The 16,821-nt window shown below is 44.8% G+C and overlaps 1 protein-coding gene across 1 annotated transcript in view; it reads left to right on the top strand.

Moving 5' to 3' along the window:
• Positions 1–3,952, top strand: part of fbxw4 (F-box and WD repeat domain containing 4) — a 57,086-nt gene extending 53,134 nt beyond the window's left edge. Inside the window, exons 8-9 of the mRNA XM_035400562.1 lie at positions 743–884; positions 1,534–3,952. Coding sequence (XP_035256453.1) covers positions 743–884; positions 1,534–1,668 — 277 coding nt within the window. The 3' untranslated portion in view covers positions 1,669–3,952. The remainder of the gene's footprint in view (positions 1–742; positions 885–1,533) is intronic.
• Positions 3,953–16,821: the final 12,869 nt, after the last annotated feature.

Below are 16,821 nucleotides of genomic sequence, written 5' to 3' on the forward strand. Positions count from 1 at the left end.
ATTGTATAGAGTAGGGGGTTCCCCCCAGTGTCCCAACTGTATACTCAATGGGGTTGTCTGAATCTAGTCATACTTATATCATCACCCAGTTTTAATTGGATTAATAAATCCTAGCCTCTACTCCTTAAATGACTGTGTGGGGATGTTGGTATATAATGGCCGCTGTGCATCCTCTGTGTGATACTCACTTCACTTCAAACACATGCAGTCCTTGTGCTTGCTGTTGAGTGGGTACATGGAAACCTAATCTCCACGTGAGCTTTACCTCCAGTGCATGACAATTACGGAAGCTGACTTCATCCACCCATCCATTATCCATACCCGCTTATCCTGAGCAGGGTCGTGGGGGGTGCTGGAGCCTATCCCAGCGTGCATTGGGTGAGAGGCATGAATATACCCTGGACAGGCCGCCAATCTATCACAGGGCACACACACCATTCACTCATGCACTCGTACCTATGGGCAATTTTGAGTCTCCAATTAGCCTACCTGCATGTCTTTGGACTGTGGGAGGAAGCCGGAGTACCCGGAGGAAACCCACACGGACACAGGGAGAACATGCAAACTCCACACAGAAAAACCCCAAGCCGCGATTCGATCCCACGACCTTCTTGCTGTGAGGCGACAGTGCTACCCACTGCACCACCGTGCCACCCCTGAAAGCTGACTTTTCGATTATAAAAATGTCACCTTTGTTCATGACTTGTGTGTGAAGTGTGTGAAACGCTCTTCTCCCTGACAGGAAGTGTGTCATGCAGTGGGAGGAGCCTCACGATAGTGCCCTGTACTGTATCCAGACCGATGGAAATCACATGATTGCCAGTGGCTCCTCCTACTATGGAGTAGTTCGTCTGTGGGATATGCGCCAGCCTTCCTGTTTGCAGGTATAAAGATGCTCTTTTTTCCTCAAACTAATGGAAATTCAGTTCAGGAATTTTGAAATTGCTCAGAATGTTCAATGAGGACTTTTTGATTTTGATGAAATATTTAATAACTGAAATGCCTACTGTACGTTGCTTTGACAGTAAGAGTCCATCATGTGCCTGAGTCGTAGATTCTGTTTAATTTCCTGAACTGAATGAATTATTATGGAATGAAGCCCAGCTGTCACTCTTGCTTGTTGTTGATTTGACGCTGTTGTGTACCGTGTTGATCTGTTGTTGCTGTGTAACATGTTGCTGTGATGTTGCTGGGTAACGTGCTGATCTGATGTTGCTGGGTAACGTGCTGATCTGATGTTGCTGGGCAACGTGCTGATCTGATGTTGCTGGGTAACGTGCTGATCTGATGTTGCTGGGTAACGTGCTGATCTGATGTTGCTGGGTAACGTGCTGATCTGATGTTGCTGGGTAACGTGCTGATCTGATGTTGCTGGGTAACGTGCTGATCTGATGTTGCTGGGTAACGTGCTGATCTGATGTTGCTGGGTAACGTGCTGATCTGATGTTGCTGGGTAACGTGCTGATCTGATGTTGCTGGGTAACGTGCTGATCTGATGTTGCTGGGTAACGTGTCCTTCTCCTGATCTCGCAGATGTTCTATCTGTCGTCGGCCACGAGCAGCCCGGTGTACTGCCTCCGCTTCAACGCCTCTCACCTGTACAGCGCCCTCGCCACCTCCGTCTGCGCGCTGGACTTCAGAGGACCGGCGACAGGGGGGCTGAGATGATACCCCCCCCAGCCCACTCTGCCCCAGCCTCAGCACCCTCTAATGCCCCCACTCTGCACCAGCCTCAGCGCCCTCAGACTCACCCCCTCTAATGCCCCCACTCTGCCCCAGCCTCAGCACCCTCAGACTCACCCCCTCTAATGCCCCCCCCCCGCCCCAGCCTCAGCACCCTCAGACTCACCCCCTCTAATGCCCCCACGCTGCCCCAGCCTCAGCACCCTCAGACTCACCCCCCTCTAATGCCCCCACTCTGCCCCAGCCTCAGCACCCTCAGACTCACCCCCTCTAATGCCCCCACTCTGCCCCAGCCTCAGCACCCTCAGACTCACCCCCCCTAATGCTCCCACTCTGCACCAGCCTCAGCACCCTCAGACTCACCCCCTCTAATGCCCCCACTCTGCCCCAGCCTCAGCACCCTCAGACTCACCCCCTCTAATGCCCCCACTCTGCCCCAGCCTCAGCACCCTCAGACTCACCCCCTCTAATGCCCCCACTCTGCCCCAGCCTCAGTGCCCTCAGACTCACCCCCTCTAATGCCCCCACGCTGCCCCAGCCTCAGCACCCTCAGACTCACCCCCCTCTAATGCCCCCACACTGCCCCAGTCTCAGCACCCTCAGACTCACCCCCTCTAATGCCCCCACACTGCCCCAGTCTCAGCACCCTCAGACTCACCCCCTCTAATGCCCTCACTCTGCCCCAGCCTCAGCACCCTCAGACTCACCCCCTCTAATGCCCCCACGCTGCCCCAGCACCCTCAGACTCACCCCCTCTAATGCCCCCACGCTGCACCAGCCTCAGCACCCTCAGACTCACCCCCCTCTAATGCCCCCACTCTGCCCCAGCCTCAGCACCCTCAGACTCACCCCCTCTAATGCCCCCACTCTACCCCAGCCTCAGCACCCTCAGACTCACCCCCCTCTAATGCCCCCACTCTGCCCCAGCCTCAGCACCCTCAGACTCACCCCCTCTAATGCCCCCACGCTGCCCCAGCCTCAGCGCCCTCAGACTCACCCCCTCTAATGCCCCCACTCTGCAGCAGCCTCAGCACCCTCAGACTCACCCCCTCTAATGCCCCCACTCTGCAGCAGCCTCAGCACCCTCAGACTCACCCCCTCTAATGCCCCCACTCTGCCCCAGCCTCAGCACCCTCAGACTCACCCCCTCTAATGCCCCCACTCTGCAGCAGCCTCAGCACCCTCAGACTCACCCCCCCCCCACTCTGCACCAGCCTCAGCACCCTCAGACTCACCCCCTCTAATGCCCCGTGTGCCACTGTATCAGGGTGGGCCTCAGCATGCGGCTTTGTAAAAGCTGCATTCTTTACCATTGCCGTGTCGTGTAGCAATTAAACGGACTCTTTCTCTCGGTTTGAGCTCAGAAGAAGCCCAGAGTGTGTTTGTGCATGCGTCTGGGAGCGGAGGACACATCGTGGATCTGAAACACAATCTGCCACACGGACACAGCAGTGTGCTCCATCCTGCAAAGGTTCCTTTCACCAGACTGTAAATCACTCTCCTGCTCTGAAGGGGGAAATATAGGAAATGGATCATATTAAAGGACACTAGCCCTGAGAACAGCCCATAAATTACACTTACAGCACAGAGAAACGTGTTCAGTGTAAAATAAACTGTGACACTGAGCATGTTTGTCTCTCTGACACAGTACATACTGTCTGTACTATATTCATATAAATAGTGTTGGAGTTAATTTAACACTGCTAGAGGTGACTGTATCTGTTTAGCGAATGCCATGCATATCTCCCCAGAGCTTGGGGCTAGCGTTAAGTGTTTGGAAATGAATGCTCAGGTTTGGTTGTAGGCACAGCATGGCTCTAATAAGCTTGAAATATTTAGATATTATTGTTTTATTATTTGAACCAAACATTGTCCTGGAGTGTTTCGCTCTTGAGAAGCAAGCCACAGTGCCTTTAAAGAGTACTTCATACACAATGAGGTTAGTTTCAGGGCTAGGTTACATTTTTGTGGGATTTATATTGATGTTCACCCAATGTAAACTTTTCATATCTCTTTCTGTTTTGCTCAAATGAATCAGTGAAAGGTTTTGTAATGGGGTTTAGGTTTTCTTTGGTTTTGACTTATGAACTCTTGGAGTGTCATCTGAAGACTTGTGTTTTTATTTATTTTTATTTTCAGCCCCACATCCCCCTTTTATTCTTATACATTTCATTTACATTACATAAATTATGCTTACAAAGCAGCGTAAATCCAGTTCATCATCATCATGAGACAACGTTTTTAAAAATAAATCAATGTTGCAACTGTTGGAAGTGATTCAGTCGTCGAATGTGATGTCAATGTCACGCTTGTGGCGTTAGTGTGTGGTGTTTGTTGGTTTGGACTCTACCCCTTGAAAATGTAGCATCCAAGCTTCGATATAAAACCATATAGAGCATAAACTGCAATGTTCAAATTTTATCATTGGGGTTTATTATGTACTTTTTGAGGTGAACGGCTGTGTCCCGCGTGAACATGAGGACCAAACTAGCAGCTGTTTAAAAAAAGAAAAAGGGGGGAAAGAACTTGACCTTTAAAGTCTGCGGGGGGGTGGTGGTGAAGTTAGACCCCGGGGGGTGGGTGGGGTCAGGCTGTATTAGAAGCATGGGTGGGCCGCGGCCTATCAGACGCCTGCCAGCGGGAGGAAGTGGAATGCGGCGTCGAACCCGCCGCCCCACGCCTCAGCGCCGCGCTCTGCGGCGCGCGGTCTCCGCGGCGACGAGCCCCGCCGCTGTCTCTCTCCGCCGGCGTGCCGGAGCACGCCTCGGCTCCGCTAATCCCCGGCCTCTGGAAGCGCGATTCTGACTCCGCAGGTGTGGAAGCCCCGGGTCTCCTGCGCCACTGAAGATCACACGGGACGGGGGTTGCCTAGGCGATCTCGATCACCTACGCGCTGAAAAGGAACGCCGCGCGGAGAGAGAGAGAGAGAGAACGCCGTGCGGAGAGAGAGAGAGAGAGAGAGAGAGAGAACGCTGTGCAGAGAGAGAGAGAACATCGTGCAGAGAGAGAGATGTGAGGACCCAGCCGCGCTTTCAAATGAAATGAAATGAAATGAAATGAAATAGGGGTTTTCCAACCACATATGTCAGATTTGTTCATTCTAAAAATTAGGCTAATTTTGAGCGTTTAATTGCCATAAAGCGGAGAACAGCCTTTTTAGATTGGCATTTCAGTGCAAGTGGTGATGAAAAACACACCATCTACACTGAACCGTTTGATGGTAAATTTCCACAGGACAGTAGGAGCGTGTGGGCTCTGTCCCAGACTCAGACCCCAGGGTTACCTTTAGCGGAAGGTGTTCTGAAAGGCCGGGTCCCAGGGTGGTGTCCTGTTCCCGGCGAGATGCTGTTCACCGTGGCTCCTGCACGCTCGGCCCCCAGCAGCTCCCCCCTGTCCTCCCTGACCTCTGCGGTGAATGCAGAGAGGACCCGAGGGCGGCGGAACCGAGCCCGTCCTGCGAAACTTCTCACACTTTAAAATCTATGGCCGGCGGGATGCTAGATGATCGGGGGGTTCAGTGTCTCGCTGTCGCTGAGAGAACACCAATACTGCCTTATGCCCTTAAAGTGGCCCACTGTAAGCCACAGTCTCCATAGGCTACAATGCGCAGGTGCTAGCTCAGCTAGCCATGGTGGGTCTGTTTATGGGGTGTTCCTTATGGAGGGGAGGAGAGGGGGGTCTGTTTGTGGGGTGTTTCTTATGGAGGGGAGGAGAGGGGGGTCTGTTTGTGGGGTGTTCCTTATGGAGGGGGGGAGAGGGGGAGAGGGGGAGAGGGGGGTCTGTTTGTGGGGTGTCCCTTATGAAGGGGAGGAGACGCACTCTGGAGGGTGTTTTGTGAGGACCGGTCCTGATGGAGGGAAGGCTGGTCGGGTCCCCACTAGGGAACATTTCTGGAGGTGACCTGACGGAAGGTCATCAGTAAACACTCCGGTGGGAACAGAGGATGAGGCAGCCGCTTCCTGCTCCCCCCCCACCAACCGCACACACACACACACACACACACACACTCACGCACACACATACACGCACGCACGCACGCACACGCACACACACACACACACACGCACGCATGCACACACACACACCCTCCACACACACACACACTCACGCACACACGTACACGCACACACACACACACACAAACACACGCACACACAGTCTCACACACACATACACACATACACACAAACACACGCACACGCAAACACACACACATACACATGCACAAACATACACACACACGCGCATACAGAAACACACACACACATACACATGCTCACACACACACACACATACACACACATACACATGCACACACATGCTCACACACACACACATACACGCACACAAAAACACACACACACACACACACACATCCACGGGGGTGGGGGGGGCAAGCTTGGGGCTAAACCTGGATCTGCACTCTGCCTGGGCCAGTGGTGGCTGTGCTTCAGGTGGAGGGATTTAGTGGGATTATTGGGCACACCTGAGCCTGTTCCTGCGCAGGAAAGAACAACAGTCTCTCCCACAATGCCGCGGTGCGTTTCCCCCCCGCCCGGGCCGCGGCGCTCCCCGTGAGTGGCGTGGCACTTGCCCATACGTGCCACGCGGATCCCGCGATGTCACGCCGGGGAATGACAGGACGTTTCTGAAGCCTTCCTCTCGCACCTGTATAAACCACAGCTAATCACACAAATGATGTCAGCCCGGGAGAGGGGAGGAAAGGGTTAAACTGCATCCCCCTGTGCCAGACAACAGCTTGCGAGCAGCAGCTAAAGCCTGGGGTCAGCAAAGGGTTAAAGCGCAGCCTTACTGTGGTCGAGTTGGACCTCTCTGCACATCATACTGTATCAGACCGCTTAGTTTTCATTTTTGCACATTTAACCTTATTTAAAAGGAGCTGGAAGGATACTCAGCGATGTGGTAATATTAGGCATTGGTGGAACAGGAGAGATCCTCTGGTTGAGTTGTTGGTTTCCCATTTTTAAAACAAAATTACGGTGGAATTTCCAAAGCAGGAGGTGGATGAAGCCCAGAGCTATGTATGCTGTGAGCCTGAACTGTTTGACTGGGTAAAATGGAACCAGTAGCTCCGTGTATGAATTTGTGAATCAGAGATAGGCAGCACAAAATGCATAACTGCCTGCCACTACAGAAAATAAACATTCTTTTGAAGAGTGGATTGAAATGAAGAGTCTTTTTTTTCCTAATATCAGTGTTGTGGGGCGGGGGGGGGGGGGGTTAACAACATCAGGGTGTTCATGGGGGGGAGAAGTTTGTAATGATGCAAGGACAGTTACAACTGAATCAAGCCTTTTGCCACCAGTTTTCATTTCACAATTTGAAATATCATTTCATCCCTGGTGGAAGTTAATTGGTAGCTTTGCATTAGCAGTAATGACCAGAATAATAGCTAAAATCACTACTAAATAGTATACACAGTGTAAATATATATGTTGCTCTGCTAGTTTTAATTGGATTAGAATTGAATCAAAGATTGTATTTTGGCACAAGAACCCCGTTTCCTACACTATGGCAGAGCTACATTCAGTTGTGGTGAAGTATCATGTATCATGGTGCTAATTACACAAGCGGCAAAATTGTCCTCTTCCTTCCCGACTGAGGATCTTAGCTAGGTACAGAATTGTGTGTCAACAGTGCCATCTATGGGAAAGCAGAGGAACTGTATCATTCACCTCTATGTAGATTTGATTTATCAAAACCAGGAGCCCACTGCAGGAAGATCTGAACAGTTGCCTTGATCGTGGCTTATGGCTTAATCATTTGTGAAGTTACACAACAATAAATGATAACTCAAATTGCATGCATTTGGGAATTGTGTCTTTCTTTAACAGACAGTCTGACAGTGGAATGACTTTCTCCAATCAATCAAGCTGCTTTGGCCGTTTTCTGCAAACGACTGCATCTCTATGCTTCCATTTCAATAAAGGTTAAAGGAACCCTTCTTCTCCTTTATTTCACAGGACTAAAACATTCTAAATTGTAAATTGTAGTTGTACTCTATTAGGGGTGCAAGACATTGGTTGGAATGATTCCTCAACATCTGTTGGGACAATTTTGCTTATGGCATAAAAGGGGATAATTTGGCAGAAATTGTAAAAAAAAATTTTTAAAATAAAAATTGATTGTATACATTTGTGCCAGCGGTAAAGAAATGTTTGTCTTTCCAGCTAAATGTTTTATCTGTGGCATTTTCAGTATGTTTCCATTTGAGGCGAACGTAATAAAAAAAATTTTAATCAATTTTGGCTAGATGTCAGGGATAGCAAAACATTGTTCCACATCTGGGTCTGCATTTGGCTTTTTGGCCATTTTGACTCCCGCTAGAATCAGCTCCTGGCATAATAAGCCGCATACGGATCCTGAGAAAAGGACAATTCAATCTGCTATTGATTTGGATGACTCATCATTCTGCTTATTTTCCTTTGCGCATGTGATCCAAAAATACAATTTGTACATGATTTTAAAATGGGAAGATGTAATGAAAGCAGTTGCATTCATACAGAATGAAGTGTGACTTCATATGGCTTCATATTGTTTCCTGTCTGTGTTTCTGCTTGTAGCCAAAGGAAGCAATGACGAACCACTCTCTTCCACTCTCTCCTGTACTTTGCTCATCTCTCCCTCCCTTCTCTGGCCATGATGAAGCTCTAGAACTAACTGCATGCTTCAGTGTGTTCATTAACCCTTTTTTTAGGTGTTAGAGCACAAATATGTGATTAGAATGTGCTGAACTGAACATTCCAATGCTGATGTACCAATCACTGCTTGTAATGGAAAGAAATGCAGTTCAATGCAGAACATTAAAAAAAATTCTTTTTTTAAAACCTACTCTTCGAAGGGTTAATGTGTTGACCTATATAAAGCCCACAGGTAGCCATAGCTAAATGTGTAAATTAAACTGTGACATCACAGACCACAACCCTGCACTGATGGAGCCTGGTGATTGAAATGATGCGAAATTGCCCCAGAATTGATTTCTTGGAACGATTCTGAAAATTCTGAGGGCTAGTGGAACCACACCTCTCCGCTTCAAAGTGGAGAAGCATAAAAGGTGTTCTGAGTGCCCTTGTGAGTCTTCGCTGATGTGAAGCCCCTCAGGGGCAGAGCATTTGCTGAGGTTATCTGGTTTCCAGGTTTCTCTTGGTGTGTGCTATTTTACAAACACCTCTAAGTGATGTTTTGAGTTTCAAGTCTGACAATACAACAAATAAATCAAAGAAAATAGTTTCACCAGAAATACATTATGTTCTTGACCTCTGAACCCAAGCTAATGCCATGGTACACATAACCCTTTAGAATGATGCAGGTTTGGTAATCCAAATGACACAAAAACTAGAACAGAACTTCTTCTAGAACTCTTCATTTCTCCTCTTCTTCATTTCACTTGTCAGAGCCACACAGATAACGCTGATAGTGTTATCTGCTCAATCCTGAAACAATACGGCAAACCTGCACGGGCCTAGTTTTGGTGCGTGTACCTGCTTGGGGACTGTCACAGGGCTGCTATGGACCCATACTGTGCACAAACACTCTTTAAAATGACCCTGAATGGGAGAGAGTCAGAAAAGCAGCATAGCAACCAGCCGGCCCCGCCTCCGCGCGGTAACCCAAGGAGCAGCTCAGCCATGTCGGCGTTCTGTGTGGCTTCTGGGACGGAAGAATGCGTGCCTTTCAGGGAAGACCTCCAACACCTCTCTGTCGGCTTCCCACTAGCTCTTAATGAAAAGTACACCCCTCCCAAAGAAGGGGGGAAAAAAATTTGGGTGTGGGGGAGAACTCTACCCACTTTGCAAATCAGTCAGTAGATACCTGATTGTCAGCCCAAGAGCCGGAGCCTAATCCTATTGTCTCCTCTACAGGATTACTTGTTACAGGTCTCTCGCTCCCTTCAGTCCTGGACAGGAGAAAGGACAGATTAAAGGGGATTAGCTTGTACCCTCCTAACTTGTCACTCTGGGATGTAAGAAGCCATTGACTTCTCTGCCTCCAATGGGAGAAATGCCTAAATAACACAAGAGAAAGGCAGCGGGGAAGAAGAGGGCCTCGAGAGAACAATGTCATTTGTTTGATTCTGTTCCTTTTAACTTGGGTGAAAGGTTCAAAGGACCTCACCTCTGAGAGAGAGAGAGAGAGAGAGAGAGAGAATGAAAGAATGTGAATTTAACTTTGAGGTCAGAAATCATGCACTCACTGAAGGTTAAAGTCTAAAAAATGTATTTTGTGTACTGAAAGAATTAGGCTACATATACCATCGTTCAAAAATATAGGCAACATATTAATGAAATAACGTTATCATTCTTACATAAAATCTTCCAATGAGCTGTCTTACATGAGCTGTGTGTCTTTTTTGGATATCTTTTTTGAGCTGTGCGTCTTTTTTGGATATCTTTTTTGTTGTTGTTACACAGGGAAATTAATGAAGTAGTACACTATTGTCTTAATGGCACTCACCTATACTAAGAGATCTCTAATATACAGTGAGCTCCATAATGTTTGGGACAGAGATGTATTTTATGTTGATTTGCCTCTGTGTTCCAACAATTTCGGATTTTGCAATTCACATGACGTCCCAAACAGTTGATTTTGGTAAGCTGAGCTCAGTAATTGCAAAGGGCTTGGTAGGCCAAGGAAGACCTCTACAGTTGATGACTAAATAATTCTCACCATAACGAAGAAAAACCCCAAAACACCTGTCCGACAGATCAGAAACATAGGAGGCAGGCATGGACGTGTCATTGACTACTGTCGGCAGAAGACTTCATGAACACAACTACAGAGGCTACAGTACAAGATGCAAACCACGGCTACAGTTGGCAAATAAGTACCTAAAAGAACCTGCAGAGTTCTGGAAAACAGGTCTTGTGGACAGATGAGGCCAAGATTGACTTGTATCAGAGTGATGGCAAGAGCACTGATCTGAATCCAACTGAACGTACGTTTAATATGCTGGAGAGAAAACTAAAAGCAACTAGATCCAAAACAAAGCAGGAGCTGAAGATGGCTGCAGTACAGGCCTGGCAGAGCATCACCAGAGAAGATAGGCAGTGCATGTTGATGTCTATGGTTCATAGACTTCAAGCAGTCAATCCATGCAAAGGATATGTGACAAAATATTAAACATGACTACTTTCATTTACATAACATTAATATGTCCCAAACATTATAGTGACCTGAAATCCCTGAAATGGGGGGCTATGTATATAAAGTGCTGTGATTTCTACATGGTAAAACCACAGTGTATAAAATACCCTTAAGTAAAAGCGGAGAACCTGCACTTTAATCACATGTGAATTGTTTTATTATAAACATAAGATTGTGGAGTATGGATGAGTTTCGCCCAGGTATTAGCTAGCATTCTCTTTTAAGAAGGAGCCTTTTCGGGTTGATGGGACCATTTACGCAATGTGAAGCTGGAAGTTCGACACACTACATTTGTTTACTTCCGTATGCGTCAGAATTGCAATAAATAAAGCCAGAATTACAAGAAATAAACTCGCAATTGCAAAAAAAAGTCACAACTGTGAGAAAAAAAAGTCTGAATTAAGCAAGGTTTTTTCTGTGGTGGAAACGGGCTTCCATATGCAACTTACTTTCCTTTTAGGTTGTTTTCCAAAGAAATGCTTGGGCCCTTCCTTTTCACTTGCTACTACTTTAAGTGAAGTCATGCACTGAATGCAAACACAAGGAGATGAGAATGATGAAGATGGAGGAATTAAAATGGCACCCTACATAATGTGCCATGTTATCTGACAGATCCACCATGTATAAATAGGAGCTCCAAATGACTATGTAAATGATATGGCATATACATATTGCTTTAACTGTAATATGGACCACCAAGTTCTTTACTTTCACTGAGAAATCGGTAATGTGTACAGGTACAGCAAAAGCTAGCTAGCTATGTTAGCATTAGGTAGCACAAGAGCTAGCATCACATGGCTACGAAAATATAATCAGTATTACTCCATGAAAACAACATAAAATTATGGGTGTTTATGGCAGGGAGGTGGATAGTGGTTGCTGACTTGGATGAGTGGACGGTGTTGCCAGCTTTGAAAACGGTGAACCTGACCAATTTTAAAAATACAAAAAAAGGAAAAAAAAAATCGTACAATACTTTTACATATATGTACATATACACAAACACACGCATGCACGTTATACTTATTTTCTCCTGGCAAACGTGAACGTGCTCATTATGCTAGATCAGGAACACTAAACACTTCGTGCACACAATCGTCACCAACTTGATGACAAATGCAGCCACTTTTCTTATTTTAGTTTATTATTTATCTTATTGTTTCACCTTTAGCTGTTATCCCTTCACTTAGCTACACAACGATGTTCGAGGGCTAATTTTAAGCATTTTATTGACAGCTAACTGTCTAGCTGCTGTATTGTTAGCAGTGCCAAACTGACAAATAAACTGACAAATAAATGATTTGATTAAATCACGCGGTAATGCAATTACGCTGTAATGTAATGTTATTAATAGGCAGAGTGCAGCTTGTCTTCATACAAATGTAGCTAGCTGTGTCTGTCTGCAGTATTGACTGCAAGTGTCAAGGTTCCATCCACAGGCACGTTTAGGCTACAAGTTTGTCAAGATAATGCATGTCAGTTTTACAAGTTTCCCAACAGCAGCTTTTAACCACCTACAGAAGCTTTGTAACTTGTAGATAGCTAGCTAAAAAAATGTCCTACAGTGTCGGAGCTAGATGTCAGAGGAAGAAGTAGGCTACATAGGAGCCAGTTCTAAGCAGGGATTGGTGGACTGCAGCGTTAATCCTTCATTTGCTAAAGTTCAATTGACAGGCTTCAGGTAGAATACCAACTAAGTAATAGGCGGAGGAGGAACAAACTGCACAGATGAATGTACAGTGCCTTCGAAAAGTATTCAGACCCCTTCACTTTTTCCACATTTTGTTACGTTACAGTCTTATTCTCATCAATCTACACAGAATACCCCATAATGACAAAGAAAATTTTAGCAGGTTTAGAAATTTTAGCAAATGTATTAAAAATAAAAAACTGAAATATGACATTTACATAAGTATTCAGACCCTTTACTCAGTACTTTGTTGATACACTTTTGGTAGCGATTACAGTCTTGAGTCTTCAAGGGTATGACACTACAAGCTTGGCACACTTGTATTTTGGGTATTTCTCCCATTCTTCTCTGCAGATCCTTTCAAGCTCTGTCAGGTTGGATGGGAAGCGTTGCTGCACAGCTATTTTCAGGTCTCCCCAGAGATGTTTGATCAGGTTCAAGTCCGGGCTCTGGCTGGGCCATTCAAGGACATTCACAGACTTGTCCCTAAGCCACTCCTGTGTTGTCTTGGCTGTGTAGAAGGTGAACCTTTGCCCCAGTCTGAGGTCCTGAGCGCTCTGGTGCAGGTTTTCATCAAGGAACTCTCTGTACTTTGCTCCGATCATGTTTCCCTCGATCCTGACTAGTCTCCCAGTTCCTGCCGCTGAAAAACATCCCCACAGCATGATGCTGCCACCACCATGCTTCACCGTAGGGATGGTATTTGCCAGGTGATGAGCGGTGCCAGTTTCCTCCAGATGTCACGCTTGGCATTGTGGCCAGATAGTTCAATATTTGTTTCATCAGACCAGAGAATCTTGTTTCTCACAGACTGAGAGTCCTTTAGGTGTCTTTTGGCAAACTCCAAGTGGGCTGTCATGTGCCTTTTACAGAGGAGTGGCTTCTGTCTGGCCACTCTACCATAAAGGCCTGATTGGTGGAGCGCTGCAGAGATTGTTGTCCTTCTGGAAAGTTCTCCCATCTTCACAGAGGAACTCTGGAGCTCTGTCAGAGTGGCCATCAGGTTATTGGTCACCTCCCTTCTCGCAACATGGGGGCGGGGGCAAACTTACAGCACACACAGCCCTCTAAACCATTTCTCTTTGCATTTGTGCCTCAACTAAAGATTTTGACAATGACCACCAGACAGAGGTGTATATTTTCTGCTACTGAGGTTCTGTCACAGATCTTGGAGGGTGAAAGTGATTTAGATGAGGATATGTCTGAGACTGAGGATAATGTTGAGGAGGACCCTGGAGGACCTCCTCTGATGATAAGAATGAAGCCTTTGAGATACCACATTCTGACCCTCCTTTTGTTTCTCAACCACCAGTAAACTGTCCTGTCATCTCTCAACCACCAAGAAACCCCCTGTCATCTCTCAACCCCCAAGAAACCCCCCTGTCATCTCTCAACCACCAAGAAACCTTCCTGTCACCTCTCAACCACCAAGAAACCCTCCTGGCATCTCTCAACCCCCAAGAAACACCCCTGTCATCTCTCAACCACCAAGAACTGACATGTTCACCAGAGGTGGGTAACCCGGCTTCAAAGAGTAAAAAGACTGACCCTGTATTTGCGCCATCACCATGCACTAAACCAGCTGATTCTAATTAGCATAACTCTTCAGAATGATAGAACTAACTATTGTAATCAGCTGGTTTAGTGCATGTTGGTGGAGAAAATACATGGTCAGTCTTTTTACTCTTTGAAGCCGGGTTACCCACCTCTGCTGTTCACTTCCAAAAACTGGATCCCCAGTTGAAAGACAGGGTAGGCTTAGTGCTGCTAATGTCATCAAAATGGTTCCAGGCCCCACCAGATATGCTAGCAGGCATGTACAAGACATAAAGTCTGCATTTGAGCTCTTCATAACACCATCAATGCAAAAGGATATTCTTGAGATGACAAACTTAGAGGGGAGGCGTGTGTATGGTGACATTGGAAAGAGCTGGATGTGACCCACTAGCAATCCTATATTGGGTTGCTTATTTTGGCAGGAGTGTACAAGTCAAAAGGTGAAGCAACAGCAAGCCTTTAGAATGCTAACACTGGTAGGGCAATTTTTCCAGCCACAATGTCTCTGGAGAAATTTCATGTTTTCTCCCACATTATACGCTTTGATGACAGGAAAACAAGGCAGAGTCGACAGGAGCATGACAAACTTGCACCTATCTCGTCTGAATGAAGAATTGATACCCACGGGTACCTAGTTGAGCTGTTATGTTCATTTTTTATCAAAACTCAATTCTGGTGATTCATTTACTTTTTATTGGTGTTTCATCATTATTGAATAACTGTCATATGTTACTTATTGATGTTCTGAAGTGTTTTCTCAACCTAAACATTTGAAATGTTTGACATTTTTAATATTTTTTCCTGGGGTCAAATTGACACTGAACATAAAATGTTATTACGCTTGATAATAAAAGGTGTGTTTCTTTCCAAATGTTATTTTTCTTTTTTAATGAGCACTTAATACCAACATAAAGCCATACAAACACCAGAACATACTTTGTTTTCCATTTTAGGTCAATGAATGAGATTGTACAGTCATTTGCATATTTCACAATAGTCATATAAAATCAATACTTGATGTATAAGGGGAGGATGGGGGGAGTCATGTTTTATTTACTGGGCTATTAAGATGGTCAGTAGAAAGGCCTGAAGTAGCTGAGAGAGAAACTTTGGTAACACTTTCAGTTACAATTATTTTCTGCAGGTTTATATTGCTGGGGTCAAATTGACCCCAAACATAAAAGTTGTTAGTTAATTTCAACATAATAGGAGGGTTAACAGCCTGACCGGATTCACATATATAGATATATGTAATTCATTTCAAAACGCTAATGTAAGATATCTCCAATTGCATTTTGACTAGTCAAAATATTAATTTAAGATAGCTCTAATTTCAATTTGACTTGTAAGATTGAAGTTACTTTCCCCATTCAATTGTATGGAACCTCCAATTAAAAATATCGACAATTCAGTTTTGACTATCCAAAACGTGAATTCCAGATATCTCCATTTAAATTATGACAAGTCGTAACTCAAATTCGAAACATCTCCACATTAGTTCTGACTAGTCATAATTTCAATAAAAGATATCTTTAATTCCTTGTGATATATGATATCTAAATAATCTTTTTTATATCTGAAACTAAGATATTACTAGTCAAAATACAATTATTGAACTGGAGTTATGACTAGTCAAAACTAAAGTGGAGATATCTCGAATTTGAGTTATTACTAGTCACAATCCTTTCAACATATCTACAAAGAAGTTATGGATATCTTGAAAACAGACCAATCTTATTTAGGAAATATCTTCAATTATTATTCTGACTAGTCGGAATACATTTATAGATATTTTCAATGATCATTTTGTCTGGTAAAATTGCAGCTTTAGATATCAAAAACGTGCTCCTTGTTGTAAGGAGATCCTTGTTCTACTAAATTATTACTAGTCAGAACTAATGTGGAGATATCTCTAATTTGAGTTACGACTAGTCATAATTTAAATGGAGATATCTGGAATTCACGTTTTGGATAGTCAAAACTGAATTGTCGATATCTTTAATTGGAGGTTCCATTCAACGGAATGGCTAAAGTAACGTCAATCTTACTAGTCAAAATGAAATTAGAGATAAATTAAATTAAATTAACGTTTTGACAAGTCAAAATGCAATGAGAGGTAAATTAGCGTCTGTCTAGTTATAAATGAATCACAGATATATGTAATGTTAATCGGGTCAGGCAATTAAATGTTAAAAGTGCTTGTAGAATTACCTTCAATTATCATTCGGTATGTGTGACGACTCGAATGACGATGCACGTGACGTCATTATAGATATCTTCAAAGGTATTTTGACTAAATATATTTGCAGATATCTAGAATTATCGTTCTTACTGGTCAGTTTATAATTGCAGATATATTGAATTAACATTCTGATTAGTCACATTGTAATTATGACTAGTCAAAATGCATTTGTAAATATCTAAAATGTAATTATGGATTGACAAGCGATCTATTAAATGTTAAAAGGGCTTGCCATACACCAGGCCGATGGAGACTAAATGGGTGACGTCGCTGTCACTTTGTCCATATTTGTATACAGTCCATGATATAATCACATAATAGAAAATAAAAAATAACTTCAACAACATTGTCTTCATGTGAGAATGTGATTATTCAAATGGTAATTGAATAAATGTTGGCGACATGGTGTATGGCAGCTTTGGAACAGTCAGTGTGTGTCTAGTGGGTAAACAGGAGTGTATTTGTTTGTTGTGACTTGGTGTTA

This window comes from Anguilla anguilla, chromosome 18, assembly GCF_013347855.1.
Source record: "Anguilla anguilla isolate fAngAng1 chromosome 18, fAngAng1.pri, whole genome shotgun sequence".
NCBI classification, from domain to species: domain Eukaryota; kingdom Metazoa; phylum Chordata; class Actinopteri; order Anguilliformes; family Anguillidae; genus Anguilla; species Anguilla anguilla.